Genomic DNA, 18,384 nt, shown 5'->3' with positions numbered 1-18,384 from the left:
TTGCTCTGGAGATGCTGGATGAATGCGTGATGCTGACACAAGGTGAGTGATGACTGCACAAGTGTGATTTAAGCTGTGGTGATGGGGGCTTTATATAGTACCAGGAGAAGGGCATTTATGATGTCATAACTGATGTCATTTATGATGTCATAACTGATGTCATTTGGGAGAAGGGCATTTATGATGTCATAACTGATGTCATTTATGATGTCATTTATGATGTCATAACTGATGTCATTTGGGACGTCATGGAGACGGTGACGTCGGAGATGGAGACGTCATTTAGTGACGTCATTTGGGCTGAGGGTTATGACGGCATGGGGTGCTCTAGTAATGCCTTATTTGGTCTTCCATGATTGAAATTCAGTCTATGACTACACTTCAATCATGAGAGACTCGTAATATAATTTTAGCAAACTTTATTGAATCAGAATAGACAGTTTGAGTATGGCGTATGACTCCATGATGTGACGCTCCTCTTGCTTATGAGAGAGGGGCGTCAGTGCTGTATGAGATAGGACATCCCCCAAAGGAATTTAAAGTTATTTCAGGAACTGGGAGAGTGAAAACGGGGGTCATGGAGCTCGCCTGGGGTATGCTTTAGTCAGGTCGTGGGCTGACGGGGGGAGAATTTAGGCATGTCGGGAGATGAGGGGCTGACCGGGGTTTTTTAAGGCAAAGCGGGGATGCAAGGGAGTGGATGTGGATAGCCTGGGCATGGGCGCATTGATGAGGAAAAGGAGAGTTTGATCACCACCAACGAAGTGCTTGTTGCCTCTTTAGTCATGGAAGGAGGATCTTTGGGCTGATAATATGGTGTCTTGCTCTGGTCGAATGAAAGGTGCATAGGCGGATGAGGACCAGCGCCCCAGTTGTTGAAGGGAGGCGGAGGACGCCCCCTGCATGGCTGCTGATGTGGCTGCTCCGATCCTGAAGGAGTGACTGGAATAGTTCTCTGCAGGGATGTTGCATTTCTGGAGTGTGGTCTTGAAGTGAAGGATGAACCAGGATCCTGTCATGTGATGATGGGGAGAGATGAGGAAAAGGGGGCCAAGGGCTGATTGAGGTTTATGCAAATGCCGGAATGATGGGTTATGCAGATTGTCGGGACATTGGCTGACTTGTCAGGACGTGGGCTGACTGAAGTTTAAGCAGGATGCAGGGATAATGGGTTGAGCAAATTGTCAGGACGGGGGCTGACTTGTCAGGACATGGGCTGACTGATGTTTAAGCAGAATGCAGGGATGATGGGTTGTGCAAATTGTCAGGACGTGGGCTGACTGAGGTTAAGCAATGGCAGGGACACTTATGGGGTTATATGCAAATTGCCCGGGCATGGGCACCAAACGGGGATTGGGAGAGAAGACCGCCACCAACGAAATGCATTAATGCTTCCTACCAATCATGGAAGGAGGCATCTTTGGGCTGATAATATAGCAGCTTGCTCTGGATGGATGTAGGACGCATGGCTGATGAGGACAGCAGCCCAGTTGTTGAAGGGAGGACCCCCCCGGGAGGGGACCACCCCCCCCAAAGAAAAAAGGTCAGCGATGACCTACTCAAACTGTCTATTCTGATTCAATAAAGTTTGCTAAAATTATATTACGAGTCTCTCATGATTGAAATAGAAAACTTGATCACATTACACCCATTTTGACATAGCTCCTCTGGTTCCCAATTAAAGCCGAATCTGACTTTGAATGAAATGCTTCTGCAAACATAGAATTCATTACACGGGTTTGCACTCATCATACAAGTCATTACACAGGTTTGCACTCATCATCATACAAGTCATTACACAGGTTTGCACTCATCATCATACAAGTCATTACACAGGTTTGCACTCATCATCATACAAGTCATTACACAGGTTTGCACTCATCATACAAGTCATTACACAGGTTTGCACTCATCATCATACAAGTCATTACACAGGTTTGCACTGTCCTACGTATCTGACCTCATCATTCAAACATACAAGTCATTACACAGGTTTGCACTGCCCTACGTATCTGACCTCATCATTCCTTATGTTCCCCTCATACCAAGAATCAAGAGGGTTAAAACAAATCAACAGGCAACAGACGATTCTTTGGAATCAACTTTTTCTTGGAAATGAAGAAGCAAATTATTTGGAAATCTTCAAGTCCCAAAACCCTGTTTCCACACCTGTTTTCATTGTCACATGACCAAACCCAAACCAGTCTAGTGCGAGTCCAGCACAGCCTCTTCCTCTACCTTGTACTGTACAAGTAGCAATCGGTCCGTTCTGGACAGCAACGTTTTGAATGGGCACTGCCTTTTAAGTTTTATACTAGTGTCATAGAGTGAATTTAACATCACTTTCTATTCACATCTCTTCCCAGATCCTCTAACGAACACGGAGCCGGTGGTGTTGACCCTCAATGGCTAAACACATTGACCTGGCTCAGACATAGTGCAGTGAGGAGGCCATGACACATGATCTATGCCAAAAGCATTGTGGCTCCATACTCAAGCTTGCGGCTTGCCTCCTAACCCACCAGCTATGAACCCATTCTTAGCTAATGCAAGCGAATGAGCTGTGGTTCTTTTGATGGTTTGAATGTAAGTTTGCATTAATTTAATGACATGATTGATTGTAAATTGAACATCTCCACATAATTACTGTCAAGTAGCTAGTTACTTTTCTGCCCCTGGCTCAGTGCCAGCACCAAATACACAAGCAGCACCCACATGACTGATGAAACGGTAGAGATCATCCAAGAGATTTTGGATGACAGCACGTGGCAGAGGTGTCAAAATCCCTGTGCGGTTCATGAGCCAGAGCCCACTGGCATCTGTCACCAAGCAGCTGGGTCTTGTAGTGAGGTGAGATTACTTTCTACAAGCCTTGCAGCTGCAATCGCCCTCACAGTCCCCATTCAGACTACAGATGTGGAGACTAAGAGGGTATTTTCAACACTCAAGATGGTCATGTGTGATTGACAACACTATTATTACTCTTCATTTTTGGATCAGATTGATACAAAGTTTCTTAGTACGCTTTCACAGCTACCTCATTTGGTCTAGACTTTCACTTTTCAGTTTGATCTGAACCAAAATGACAGGTGTGAATCCTCCCCCGGACCAAACAGCCGTACCTTGGTCAGAGGAAAAGAGGTGGTCTCCATCCACATCAAACTGCAGTGTGAAACAATTTTTTTGGATGGTTTGGACTTTCAAATCAATTACAGGAAGTTTTGCCAGACTATTGTCAGAGGAAAAAATTTGAAATGAGCCGCGGTAGCACATGGGGAGAGGAAGAAACCATGTTTGTAATTGAAATATGAATCAACGACATTATAAGAAGTCAACTGGGAAAAGAAATCAACAGTTTTCAGGCATTTTCGGATGGGATAAGAGAGAATGAAAGGATGAGAGGACCCGGACATACCACTGGGAGATAAAGAAATGATTTGCTCATTATATATATATATATATATATATATATACACCGGTATATATATATATTATTATTTTATTTTTTATTTTTTTGCAGGCCAGGCCACTCACTGAACAGCAGGCCAGTATGTAGCAGCAGGCCAGTATGTATAAGCAAGCAGGAATGAGTTAATGTTTCAGTCAGAAGCTGCTGAGACTCCGGCGCGGGTTGCTGTTCAATGGTGCCAAAATGGAGAAGAAAAGAGGTGCAGAGAGGTGGAAAGCAAGGAGCCTATGTTGTGTCTTGGCCTAAACTACAATATCAGCCATAGACAATTGTCTATTGCCTCTAGAATATTCGAGAGAAATTAAATTAACACTAATTTGTATTTATTTATTTATTTATATTAGGCTATATAAAAAATCCCATTGGTCAAATGTAAACAGTAGTGGCTAAACTGAAAGTATGGGTTGGATTGCTTTTGGGGTTTTCTTCACAAAAGTGGAGAAGGAGGCAGAAGCAGCAGCACTGCAGCAGGTGCTCCTGCAGAGCTGGAGGTGATGTTGAACTGATCAGAATCAGGAACCTTCAGGTAGGCTACAATTTCAGAGCATAAAGTGAAACATGTAGGCTATATGCTTATTGCTTTCAAATTAATGTGCTTTATGGGATTATCAGTAGGACTGCACAATACTGTTTAAAGTGGAGATGAAGCAGTTTGATTTTTTTGTATTTGCATTTAACCTCAGACGAGACAAGACAGGACACTGCACTCTTCCTTAAATGAAGTTTGCTGTGAAGCTTTTGTACAGAGGCATGTTTTTGTTTTTACGTCTTCATATTATACTTGCAGTTATCTAGGCAATGTTGAATTCTATTAGTGAACAAATAGGTAACATGTAGCATCACGCACGTTAGCATTATAATCCAAAAAGGTTCATGACGTCTGACTTAGTTTACAGTATTAGATATTTCATATGAAAAGACGTTATTTAGTTTTTTTCATACCTGACAGTTTCGACTGCTTTGCTTCCTGCGGTCTTCTTCAGAGACGTCACGTGATGTTGCTGTGACGTATATATGGATGGTTTATGTGGGTTTAGTTTGGCACACGAAAGAAGGAACACCAGAAAGAATGTGAAAAGGAAACATCTGGAGCGCACACACGTGCAATCAAACAAAAAGCGGAGCAGGAGAATCTGAAGTCAGCCATCTCGGATCACTGCAAAAGGGAAAACCACATCATGGACTGGGAGAAGGCCAAGGTCATTCGATCGGAAAACAACAAATACCACCGTTGGATCAGGGAGGCACTAGAGATCCGGAAGTGTGCCCACACGACTGTAAACCGGGACGAGGGGGCCTACAGTACATGCTCTCGCATACCTGGGATGCAGTCCTCCATAAAATACCGGTCAGCGGGGGACATGGTCATCCCACCTATGTAGGTAGGATGGCCAAACGCACATAAACCATCCATATATACGTCACAGCAACATCACGTGACGTCTCTGAAGAAGACTGCAGGAAGCAAAGCAGTCGAAACTGTCAGGTATGACAAAAACAAAATAACGTCTTTTCATATGAAATATCTAATACGTTAGCATTAAATTCACCAAATCTCGCTTCAAACAGCCCAAACTTTTCATGTGTGTCCGCGTGTGTTGGCCTGGCCTGCATGGTATCTAATGCCCGGCCGGAATTATGGTCCCAGTCCGCCCCTGGTATCATGACTTAGGTGTCGTGTTAATATCATATGGCTGGTTTATGAGCGACGCATGTCTGTGGCTCTATATGCTCTGAGTGTGTGGGGTCTTGCTTAGCAATGGCTGCCTGGGGATTTTGGAGCAAAGATTAATTGTCATTGGGATACACTGGTGTGTGTGTGTGTGTGTGTGTGTGTGTGTGTGTGTGTGTGTGTGTGTGTGTGTGTGTGTGTGTGTGTGTGTGTGTGTGTGTGTGTGTGTGTGTGTGTGTGTGTGTGTGTGTGTCGTACAGCATGGTGGTCCTCCTCCTGTGGTGGCTCGCTGCAGACGGTAGGTGTGTCCAGCGGTCGAAGTCGGCCGCTGTCCAAGGAGATCCACTCATCATAGCGATGACTCCAGCGGTCAAAGTGGACCAGAAGCCTCCCCTCTTCAGGCTCCAGCTGTTCTATACGTGCTGGGTACCTACACAATAGGGGTGTCAAAAAGAATCGATTATAAGATGCATCGCGATGCGGACGTGCACGATTCTGCATCGATTCACAAATGTCAAAAATCGATTATTATTATTTATTTTTTTAAATAATCAAATCAAATATAATGGAAGTACATGCAGTTGTTTATTTTAATTATGGATCATAATACAATGCAATTCCAAATGCACTTTTATTTTAAAAGTAGCCACACAGTGAGAAAAAAGAAAGTGAGAAAAAATAAATCATGTATTGCGGAAAAAAGTGATGCATCGATTTAAGATGCATCGAGATGCATCGAGATGCATCGATAATCGTAATCGAATCGAATCGTAGCCCTCTGAATTGTAATCGAATCGAATCGTGAGGCCAGTGAAGATTCACAGCCCTACTACACAATATACAATAACAAAAGCAACTAAGTAAGAACTGTAGCTAACTGTACAGTAATCAATTAAGCCAGAGGTTCTCAAATGTTTTTCAGCCAACCCCCTCATTCTGATTTGTGATTTTGGGCTAAGCTTAATTGTTTCCACGGTAACGTGCTTGACTTTTAAATTGATACGTTTGTTAGATTAGAATGTAATCCATGAACCATTTTAGATTTAAAGTATACAATATTTTCATTGAACTAAGAAGCTTTTGCAAAAAATATATATATTATTTTTATTTTCCTGGAAAATTTTCGCGGACTCCCTTGCAAAGTGCCACGGACCCCCATTTGAGAACCACTGAATTAAGCAATAGCTCACGACAGGCCATGGTATATGCTTATTATACCACACCTAAGGGTCGTGCTTCATGTGAAAACACCCTTAGGTGTGGTATAATGAGCATATATCACGGCCTGAAGTGAGCTATTGCTTTTATAAAACGGTTACCAAGTATGGCAATATGAAAGGAATAAACAACTTCAATTTAAATGGCTGTTATTAATAAATCACACTCTTCCGCGTAATAGAATAGTCCCTCCGGGTCCAGCTGCACAACCGACGCAGTCAGTTGCTGAACATAGCGTCAGCTAACTAGACAGGCTTGGTAAAAAAACAGATAACGTTAGCTAGCGGCTAATGATTGTGCTAACATTAGGTCCGAGGCTAGGTAGCTTTTTTCCTGGAGATAGGTCCGAGGCTAGGTGGCTTTTTTCCTGGAGATAACGTGTCCAGTAGGCACTGCTCAATCCACTCGTCACGACCCCGGAAGTCGAAGTTAACCTTAAATGTTTCCATTTCAGCAGGCAGCTAAAATCATTGTTACCGTTAGCGATACTTTTTTCCCATGATAGTGAAGGCTAGGCGAAGGCATGACCCGCCTCTCTCTGCCTCTGATTGGCTGAGTGCACTCAGCTGCTCTCGCCTGCTTCCCAGGCAAGCCAGAAGTCATCTCAAACTAGCCTAATATACTTTCATTCAATGTCACGATGCAGCGTGGGTAAAGTACGCTACTTCCAAGCATTATTCCTATAACTAGATAGGCTATTTAGTGGTGTGTTTGCTGGACAGCTAACACTCATACTTTATTAAAATGACTATACAGTCAGTTAGTTCCTGCTGAGGCTATAAGGGTCATCTAAGCATTTGTTCATAACGTGAGCAGCAGGTGCAAAACAATCATAAATCAACAAGCATGAGATGGCAGATGGCAGCATATAGAAAAGGTGATGTGTGAGATCTTACTTTATTATATTAAAATGTTACAATTGCAAACTGTATAACTGAGTTATAGCATTATAAACCATAGATAAGACTATATTAAAAACATAAACACACAGTGGCATCTTTCATGCAGGCTAGCAAGCATAACTGCTGTCTGTCTGACCACAGACTGTAGAAAGAGATGCAGGATAGCCAAGCGAATGTGTTTGGATGAATGTTTAATGCTAGGCCAATCAGAGGCAGAGAGGGGCGGGTTATGCCTTCGCCTAGCCTTCGCCATCATCTGAAAAAGAATATCGCTTACCGTTAGCGATATTTCCCCCCCCCAGAATGGCGAAGGCATAAACCGGCCATGACTTCGCCCTCCTGGGAAAAAATATAACTTACTGTTAGCTAGCTTGCAGCTAGCTAGCTCAGCTGCCGCATACTGATGACATCACTAGCAGGAGACGATAGTAAACACTACCGCAAGGCACTCTGGGTATTATGGTGACACGGGTTGGCTTTAGGAGCTCCTAGTCTTGCAGTGCCAGCCGTACATGATATCTATGTCTTGAGCACAACTCTCAAAATTTGGTTAATGCCCGCCCCCAAGACAAAAAAAAAGCATGCGTGACCGACATATGAATTGACCAAGAACAGACCTTGTGGGCGGTGCATTCAGAATAGAGTATGAGGAATAACGGTATGAAAATTTCACATCACGATTATCGTGACCAAAATTATCAGGTTATCGTATAGACCTTCTTCGCTAACCCCGGACAGCGCCATATTGTTGACATACCGTCCTGCAGCTGACGACTATAGTAACAGCCTTATTGTCGTTTCTGTTCCATTACAAATAGCGATAGTGATGACAGCAATAAAAACCCAAGAGTTGTTGTTTGTATGCTGCCGTTAATGCCTGTAATAATAAACAAAAGAAAAAACGAGGTGAACAGACTTTGCTGTGAGGAGCTGTCAGAAAGTTTCACCTGTCTCTCTCCCAACTATCCACACCCCTCTCCTGTGCTGCTGACGTATCCTCCGTCTCGCTCCCTTCACGTCTGTGGACGGTAGAGATAGAAACAAACCACGGGGACTTTATTGCTGTCATTACTACAGCCATGCCTAACGCAGGTCACCATCCGAACACAACAGGAACGATACGGGTAACGCTAACGGCGGCTAGATTCCTATAAACGCTGCTCTCACATAGGTTGTCACTTCAAGCTGCAGCGCTATGTCAACAATATGGCGGCGGTGGGCGTGCCCGTACGTGAGTCACGTCAATCGAATAAGGTCTATTATCACAGTTTGTTAAAATGTGCTGAAAATGTTCAAAAAGTACTAATACAGTACACTCACAGAAATTATTTCACCAAGTTGTATATTGAAAACTCAGACCCAAAAAGGATTGATACACTCACTGAAGTCATTTATCCAAGGCTGCGGGTTTGCATCTGGGAGACGGTTGCCAACTTTGGTTGATGATGGACAGTGTTTACCATGTTTTTCAAAGCACTGTAATCATGGTAACACGGTACCATGGTTTTAATGATAATGACATTTTTAAACGGTACGGTTATCGTTATCGTAAGGAATTTTATCAGTTATCATTAAAACAGGTTATCGTTACATCCCTATTTCGGAATGTGTGCAACAGCTAAATAGACCCCAGGTGAAAACATCCAACTTTATTCATTGACATGGCTCAAACCCCCATCACGCCGACTAAAACTAAAAACGTTGGCTGCCTTCTTTACTCCAAATCATTCAGTTGGGACAATAGAGATAAACTACCATCCTGCAAGACAGCCTATGTACTGTTTAGTCGCTCCTTCTATCGCTTCTCTCTTCACGGTGTTTCACGGTGTTCCACTGAACGGACTGTAATATGGGAGGCGGGTATGACGCGCTGTACGACGTAACTTCCTCGCCAGTTGCATCTGCTAGGAGCCGCCGGTAGTCTCGTGTGATTCAGACCCTCCGTCGCTGGAAGCTCGCTGACGTCGACGGCGGGTCTGACTACGTGAGACTACTGTTTGCGAAGGCTAGAAGGCCGAGTGTTTCAGGGATGGGGCTCTAGCTGTGGTTTATGCTAAATATATCACAGCTGTGAACCAATCAGATTGCTTGATTTGAGAGAGCTGTTTTATAACATTTACATTACATTACATTATGTCATTTAGCAGACGCCTTTGTCCAAACTAAGCGACTTACAATATCACATCAATATAACAACTAATATATAACTGTAAGCAACTGTAAGTAATCAATCTTTGATAATCCATACTCTTACAATTCTCAGTCTTAGTCTATGTGGAAATTATGCACTGCATATGTTTAGACACCCCCCCCAAACACTGCTCAACCAAGTACATTCTACTTCTTATGTTGTGATACGATTGTGACATTGAGATAACATTGTTGCACCATTGCCTCGCCAAATACAATGTGGGATTATACTCCTATGTTATTTATAATATTGTGATAACATTGCAATAATGTTGCCATACCACTTCTTCAAGTAGTCCTGGGCCTCTACTTTGGCCCCCACTTCAAAGCTGATGCCAGGTCTGGTAGGAGGTTTGTTACTCATCCTGGTTTCAGGATTGCCCACATCTCCAAGTGAAGCTAAAACAGAAGAGAATATTTAAAATATTGCTAAAGAGCTGATTTATGTATGTTGTGAATTCTCTCATGCTGTGTATGGCAGCTCTCTGGGGGATAGAAGGTTACACCCACAAGTCAATCATCCCCCTGCCTGATTGGCAATTGGAGGCAGATGTGTTCCCAGGCCAGTCCCTATCTAGCTCACACTCACAGCTGAGCACTCTTTGCCTCACCATCCACTCCATGCGTCCCTGACATGTAAACCTGTGATCTTATTTCTGTTTATGCACATTTCATTTGTTGTAATATGTTGAGCTAATTATTTAATCCAGCTGGTAATTGTTTGATTTGTTTCTTTGATATTCAATTTGTATTATTGACTTTGGCTTGTACTGTCTGTTTGCACTGCAGAAAACCATGGCTTGGATGGGAGAATAAAATAAATCTCTGCAGATGCAACTGTATGAACATTGTCTCAATGCCTCTTTAATTTGAGACCCTCAGGCGGTCAGCCAACTTCAAAACCAGAGAAAAAGTATAATAATGTATATGACTGTGAAATTACAGTTTTGCTAATGGGCTACTATGATAGTATTTTTTGAAACCAAGTTGTGAGTGACCCAAAGTTGAGTAATCCCAATATTAAAGGAGAATTTCGGTTTTTTACACCACGGTCCTCATTTCCAGCTTAAAATATTATGTTTTACTCACCGAAATAGTTTGGCTTCATTCGGATGCCCACGGAAGATTTTAGCTCCGAGTAGTCTCCTCAAACAGGCTATAATGAGAGCCTGCGGCGAGTGCGGGGAATGCTGCACACACTCTCTAAATGACAATTTTTCTGTCAGATCACGGTTCATTATGGTTGTAAATATAATTATTTAGCTAATAGCTAGAAGCTAAGCTAACATCAACACAGCTGCAGTCGGCGTTGATCTGCCCCGGATGGGGTTACAGTGCGTATCTTCCCCCTTCTGTGGTTCCTCTGAAGAAGTGTGGTTTCACAGGGGGAAGATGGGCACTGTAACCCCATCCGGGGCAGATCAACGTTGACTGTTGTGTTGATGTTAGCTTAGCTTCTAGCTATTAGCTAAATAATTATATTTACAACCATAATGAACCGTGATCTGACAGAAAAAGTGTCATTTAGAGAGCGTGTGCAGCATGCCCCGCACTCGCCGCAGGCTCTCGTTATAGCCTGTTTGAGGAGACTACTCGGAGCTAAAATCTTCCGTGGGCATCCGAATGAAGCCAAACTATTTCGGTGAGTAAAACATAATATTTTAAGCTGGAAATGAGGACTGTGGTGTAAAAAACTGAAATTCTCCTTTAAAGCTACAATATACAATAATTTTACAGGGCCTATTATACCATGTCAGTCTGTGACCCCCTGTGTGTTCATGCTTAGAGGTCTCTATATTTGCCTGAAATTGGCTTTTCAATGATGTTGGCAACATTTTTTGGGCATACTATTTGCTTGGGGGCGTGTTGCATGGCCAGCTGTGAGCTGCTTGTGGCTATCGAGGTGAGGCTAGCAGCCACAGAGCAGATCAAATTACAGGTGTATTTTTGCAGAAACATTCTTCCTAGAACCCAGATTCTTTCCCCAGAATGATGGCTTTTGAGTGTAGAAAATTACAATTTACCGCAAGCAATGCAAGCTAAATTTAATAGAATATTGCAACCTAAAACGTGTGCTACTGAACCAAGGGCATAAACCATATCACTGTACTAAGACTGCTATGGTTCAGTTTATACTAGGTATATACTAGGTACTTCAAGGCACTTAGGATATCGGCCTCCACCAAAATCGCATGCTATAGGGCTGGGCTTAAATGTTAATTAATGGAGAATGACACAAGCGAAAACACGACAAACAGTACAGACCTCGTCAGAGAACTATGGGCAGTGTAAAAAAAAAAGCAATAAAATAAACGTTCATTAATCGTAATAGAGGTAAAGTTTGAAATAATCATATTGATTTGAAGTCACATCGCCCAGCCCTAGCATGCTATATCACACAATCAATTAGTACTATATGTGGACATATTGTGGCCACATCATCAGTTTGGAAGCCAAGAAAAAGTCATTTGAAAATGTGGGTCTTTGGAATCCGATGCTCTAAAACAGTGTTTCTCAACTGGTGGGTCGGGACCCAAAAGTTGGTCACGGGCCGTTTTGAGTGGGTCGCCAAAATGTCCATGTAAAAAAAAAAAGTTCCTCTACTCATTCATTGAGGACACTGGCGTCAGCGGCCAACATAAACATTACCGTCTTTCAGAGGCTCATTTTTAAAGCCAGAGTGAAGTTACTGGGCAAGTTACTTTCAAAATGTAATATACTACATATTGCTAGTTACTTTCAAAAGTTTCATTTGAAAGTAATAAATTACTTTACAATATTACTTTCTGTGTAGAGTAACTCGTTACTTATTACACTACTTTTGCATTACTTTTACAAAAGCAACAGCAGCAGCAGAATGACATCGCCACCCCGGAACCATCCCGAAAAATAATTTCAACCGCCTTGAAGTCAGTGTAAACAATCCACAATTCTAAATGTTATTATTTTCCTTTGTTATTGTCATCTATAGTGGTTATTTGCATAAAAACACAGTTTGATTAAGAAATGATTGTATCTTTTTTAAATATGTGCTTTGATTTAATAAAATGTAACTCAATTTGTAACTTGAGTTACTTGACAAAGTAACTGGTATAATATTACTTAAATCCTATAAGTAATAAGTTATATTACTGAGTTACTGCTAAAGGTAATATATTACATGTAATTTGTTACTTTTGTAATGAGTTACCCCCAACACTGCTGGTACCATATGAAACTAGAAGACCTAAGGCATCCATTGGTACCAACATGCCATGCTAGCTTGTTGCAAAGGGGGCTAAATGACACAAGATTTGGGCAAAATTCTGAAAATTGGGTCGTGACTTAATGAGGCCATTTACACCTGGCATTAACATGCATTTTCTGCCATCAGATTGCAATCCGATTGTATTTTATCACTTTAAAGTACAGGTGTAAACACCCCCAAAACGCATTGAAGAAGGATTGCAATCTGATCGGCCAAACCACCTCCGGAGGTGGTCAGGGACGCATTATGACACAGGGAGCCTGTCACCATGGACCGGCTAAAAATTATCTATCTCTCCCCCGCTCCGCTTTTGCACAACAATCGTAGCGTTGCTTCAAAGTTTTGCTGCGGAGGTTTTGCCACGGCTGTAACCACCTGTGTTGCGTTCAGGTAACATCCTAAATTACAATGTTATACAATTGAGAGCATAATTTCTCTTTTATATCAACACTTCTCCTTTGGAAAAGGAGCGGAAAATGAAAGGAAAATGAGGGAGAAAGGGTTCGAACCCTTTCCCCCTCATTTTCCTTTCATATAAAAGAGAAATTATGCTCTCAATTGTATAACAGTGTAATTTAGGATGTTACCTGAACGCAACACAGGTGGTTACAGCCAATGACATGCACGGAAAACGTATGTATGTGTGTGTGTGTCTCGGACCCAGTGTCATTGTCAATAAACAGATAAAGAAATAGATGCAGTGCTGCGTGATCGGCCATCGTTTTGTCCAGGTGAAGGGGACGTTCACTGTGCATTTGAGCTTAACAATAACCTCTATTTCCCTGTGCATGTATGCAAACATGCATGCACACGTTCAGGGAGCGCGCGCGTGATGACGTTCGAGCTGGAGAGCAATCGGATTGCAATCTGTTCACCCAAAACGCATGTTAGTGCCAGGTGTAAATGGAATCAGGCTGAAGTGATAAAATACAATCTGATTGCAATCTGATGGCAGAAAACGCATGTTAATGCCAGGTGTAAATGGCCTCAATGACTAAGGAAAAATGTGGGTCATGAGGCTAGACCAGTTGAGAACCACTGCTCTAAATGGCTTGCGAGCCCTGTAACGACACATTATGTAATAACTGCACATTATGTAATAATATGCGCAATATGTAATAAACAGCCTGAACGCAATATGTAATAACGTTTGACGCATTTTGTAATACATTTATTACATATTGCGCAGATTATTACATAATGCGGGGGTTGCACTTTTTTCTGGTTGAAAATGTAATAAGTGACGCATTGTGTAACAAAATTAGAAAATACAGTGGCTTTGTCATTGGGGGGGGGGGAAGTAGGCTAATAAATATATTATGTGTCAAAACCAGTCAAGCAACTAGATAGCTATAGTTGTTCAGCTGATGACGAACTGAATCTAGTGACAACAGTCCGGTAAACCAGCTGGCATAGACGTAAAACCCGACACTTGCATTTCAGTTCTGGCCTTTGATCTACAAGTGATAGAAGTGTGGTTGACATAGCCGCATTTACTGCCTCAATCCAGATTACAGGGCCATTTAAACATAAGAAATCCATTAAGAATTGAGGATTGGAGAGATGTTTATGAATTGTCTGATATTACGCGTTTTTGGCTGCCCAATTCTGTTCTTCGGGCTCTCCTCCGCACCGCGCCCCACTCCTCCCCACCGCCACGGGCGCCGGAAGCAGGGGGACATTTTGTCCCCCTAAAAATTTGGTCCCCCTGATTTAATACTAATTTTTTCGCCCTCAAAAGTCTGAGGGGGCAATGCCCCTCAGTTACAATGGGCATGATGCTTAGAGCCCACTTTACACTGTTTACACAGCCTGTGATGCTTGTTAAAGCCGTGATCATTGTGGGATTATTACACCTGAGAGACAGATAGACCCGGACTCCGTACTGCACTCACTAATGCACTTTAGGATGGCTTGAATGTGTTGTCAATGGCTGCTGCTATAATGGTATAGTATATGGTTAGTTTGATTTTATTTTTGTGTTGAGATGACAAGTTTTGCACTGTGTTTCAAAGTGATAATAATAATAATAATAATAATAAGTTCAGTGTTTCTGCCTGTGTTGCTGTCTGTTGTAGTGTAATTGTAAAACAACCTAAAGGGAGAGCAGGTCACCAAGTGAGTGAGAAAAGGAGAAAATACTGAATAATAATGACATCACTACAGTATAATCCTAATGTTAATTTAAAATTAGATATTCCTCTAAATATGGTTAAAAATCATCCAAACGTCCCAAAAAACGTCAATTTTTTGGTAAGGGCACCGGCAAGACTCCCTTCCTGCTTTTGTCCCCCTAATTGCAAACTCGTTCCGGCGCCACTGCCCACTGCCCCCCCCCCATGAAAATTGGTGGAAGGGTGTTGCATGGGCCCATGAGAAACGCATAGCCTATTGAGGAGCCAATTCTCCAATAGTTTTGATGAAGGATTTAGTCTGCCGATTTAAATCAAATGTGCATGTCTGCAATCCTCAATTCTTAAAGTCGAGCTGAACCCAAAAATGACTTTTGTTTTCTTTTAGTTCAAATACCTGGGTATGCAGTGCACCTATTTAATAATGTATGCAAAAAAGATCACAAAAATCTAATTTCTTTAGTTTTTCACACTTTTTCCCATCAAAAGTTCATTTTTCAAGATTTCATTGATAACAGTAATGTACAGTTTGCTGACGTCACCTAGTACTAGTACTATCAAATTTCTACCCCATTTCAACCAATAATTTCACGACATGCAGTTGTCAATCAAATCTTCATTTCAGGATAATTTTCTCTCCCAAAAGAAAGATAAAATGGCGCCTAGTGCCTGTCATCTGGCAGAATTCCTATCCCATAAACTAACTACTAACTTGGCCAATTGTTAGAAACATGAACAAAAAACAAAAACTATAATCTCTAAGTATGTAAAGAAATGTAACTGGCTCGTTAAAACACGCATTCCAGGAATATTATTTACATTTATAACGATAATGGCGCGCGCCTCCGAGCCTGACAGCCTCCCTGTCAGGGGTCGTCTCTCGGAGATTCCAGGCAGGCGGGCAGCACCCATGCATCGGATTGTCCGCTCGCGCCGCACGAAGCAGCCTGGCTGCCTGGTACTCCGTGGATCCCACTCGCGTAGCACGACAACATGCTGAATCCCACCCGATTTGGGGGTGGAACACGCCAGGATTGGCCGATGCCAAAGCCAGTCGACAGAATTGTCAAATCAAATCATCGACACCGTATATGGTCCGCATATTGCGCATTATGTAATAGTCTGCGCAATATGAAAAATGTGTCAAACGTTATTACATATTGCGTTTAGGCGATTTATTACATATTGCGCATATTATTACATAATGCGTCATTATTACATATTGAAAGTGAGATGTTATTATATTTTGCGATTTTATTACATAATGTGCAGTTATTACATAATGCGTCATTACAAGCCCGGTTGTCCTAATAGGCTAACAGACACTAAAATAAAAGCAGAGAGGCTGTGCACTGAAGGGGAAGTGAGATGCAGAGTACCAGAAGGCATATAAACACTTGTTATGGAATTACAATCCGAAATATCCTGAAATTTTTCATCAAGCCAAATGACTAGGTACCATCTAGGTACTTAGTTTTTGAATCTGAAATTCTAAAGCCCTACTTATCATTGATTAATTTCTTATCACCTCTCACCTGTGCCCTTATAACATCTCACCATATCACCTCGGCCATCAGCCAGTGGTGTATACTGCCCTCTAGTGGTTAAAGGGTGTGAAAGCCTAATACAGACAAGAGTAACATCTGTGTGACGAGTTGGGTTGACTCAGTGTCACCTCTATTCAGTTGTAACACCTCTGAAGCATAGACTGTATGAAGCTCCAAGCCATTTGTCCTGCATCAAGGGTTTGGATACCTAATGTTATACTAGAGTGCTAACTTTGTTAACTAACGTTAGCTAACATAATTTGCACTCAACTGCACATTTATAAACAATCGTGTCTTGTCAGTGACAGTCAATTACAGTTAATCCAATGCTGTTTGAATGAGTGGTATTATAATCTCATTTCAGTTGAACGTAAACTTTACAGCTGTTTGCTAGCTAACGTAGGCTACTAACGCTAGCGTTATATCCAGCTAACGTGGGTAATGCCACAAAGTAACATGAAGATCTAAAACCTCTGGACCATTAAATCAATAACGTTAACGTTACTCAATAGATCAACAGTAACGTTAGCCAAATTACCAACGCCTCATAGGTAACGTTAGCTAAATGTGCACAGAGAATGACTTTCAGACCCGATGCTGTTGACGCTAACGTTAGTGTTGTCATTACGTCTGGGCAGCTTGCTAGCCTGGTAAAGCTAACTCATCTAACGCTAGTTACTACTAGACGCTTGCTCGATACGATGCTAACATTAGCCAACAAGCTAGCTGACTAGCGTTAGTGCTGCTGCAGAAACTGAAAAATCAGTCGGCGACTGCGTCCGTTTTTGATTAACAGCCATTCACCGTGTCTGCGCCTGACAAGTTTAATCTTTAACATAAAAGTGCAAGATGGTTTACCTTCGCCAAAACATTTATTTGGTAAACGGGACGGGTTTTTGTGTGAAACTCAAGCTTCTTTCCGGCCCATTCTCCTGTAAGAATCACACAAGTATCATACTTGGGCAACGTCAGTCAGTGCTGCAGACTACACAGCGGTCACATGATAGAGCAGTCCTATGGCAAGCCTAGCCTGGCTATGGGCGGAAGACCGTGCTGTGCTCCAGGAAAAATATTACGCTCAATTCTTGCATTCCGTTTAGAAAACATGGGCGACGCGAGTAACTAGCGTTAGCTAAAAACAAACACTTCGTTTGGTAGGTCCATGCTATTTTTTCTCTAACTCGTAGCGACTGCCTACTGTTGCATTTCTATGGGGGAACGAAAACACTGCAGCACAGGCCACCGGAAGACGGGGGCGGGTTCTTCTTCTTCTTCTGTTTGTTTTTACGGCGGTTGGCATCCAACATGTTGCATTACCGCCTCCTTCTGGACTAATACATCCAATGTTCCCCTACTCCATTACAGTCTTGTTAACAGTCCAGTTCCTCTCAAAAAACTGACAAATAGTTTCTTCCCCTCCACTACTCCCACACATCCCATTATACCCTTCACACTGGCCTCTATTTGTCCCAGTCTCTGCAGTCCAGTCATCATTATCACCCTCTCTGCTTCATTTCTCCTGCATGAGATCATTACATGCTCCACCGTCTCCCTTAAGCCCAATTTATGCTTCGTCTGCCGACACTTTTGAAACGGTCGCCGACAGAAATGAGGACTTGAGTCGACACTTTCAAGTGTCTGCGAGCAGCGTCTGCTACCTGGTGAAATGTCGGTGCCGTTTTTCACTAACCCAAAACCTAACCTCTCCCACCCCCACGCCTAAACCTAACCTCCCCCAGACCCTAACCCAAAACCTAACCTCTCCCACCCCCACGCCTAAACCTAACCTCCCCCAGACCCTAACCCAAATTCGGTCTCGTGAGGTGTCGGACTAGGGGGCAGTCCCCGAAATGTCTAGTGTCGCTGACTACGTCACATAATGTCGCGCAAGTCTGATTGGCTATATAGACGGGCACGCGCGACTTCCTTGTTTTAGTTTTCACTGAAATGAAATTAATGAGCGTGTCCCCGCCTCCCGGTATTTTTATCAGCATGTCCTTGATGTAT

General features: G+C 42.5%; 1 protein-coding gene across 2 annotated transcripts in view; it reads right to left on the bottom strand.

Annotated features, from left to right (window-relative positions):
• phf20l1 (PHD finger protein 20 like 1) overlaps nt 1-17,321 on the bottom strand; it is a 132,528-nt gene extending 115,207 nt beyond the window's left edge. For both annotated transcript variants that reach the window (XM_083642906.1, XM_083642907.1), the window contains exons 1-3: nt 17,236-17,321; nt 9,733-9,850; nt 5,400-5,571 (exon numbers count right to left, since the gene is read on the bottom strand). In XM_083642906.1, the coding sequence (XP_083499032.1) occupies nt 5,400-5,571; nt 9,733-9,815 (255 nt within the window). In that variant the 5' untranslated portion in view covers nt 9,816-9,850; nt 17,236-17,321. The remainder of the gene's footprint in view (nt 1-5,399; nt 5,572-9,732; nt 9,851-17,235) is intronic.
• Nucleotides 17,322-18,384: the final 1,063 nt, after the last annotated feature.

This window comes from Poromitra crassiceps (assembly GCF_964638095.1).
Source record: "Poromitra crassiceps genome assembly, chromosome: 1".
Lineage (NCBI taxonomy): Eukaryota > Metazoa > Chordata > Actinopteri > Beryciformes > Melamphaidae > Poromitra > Poromitra crassiceps.
The sequence above is the reverse complement of the archived record's forward strand: the minus strand, read 5'-3'. Positions and strand labels throughout refer to the sequence as shown.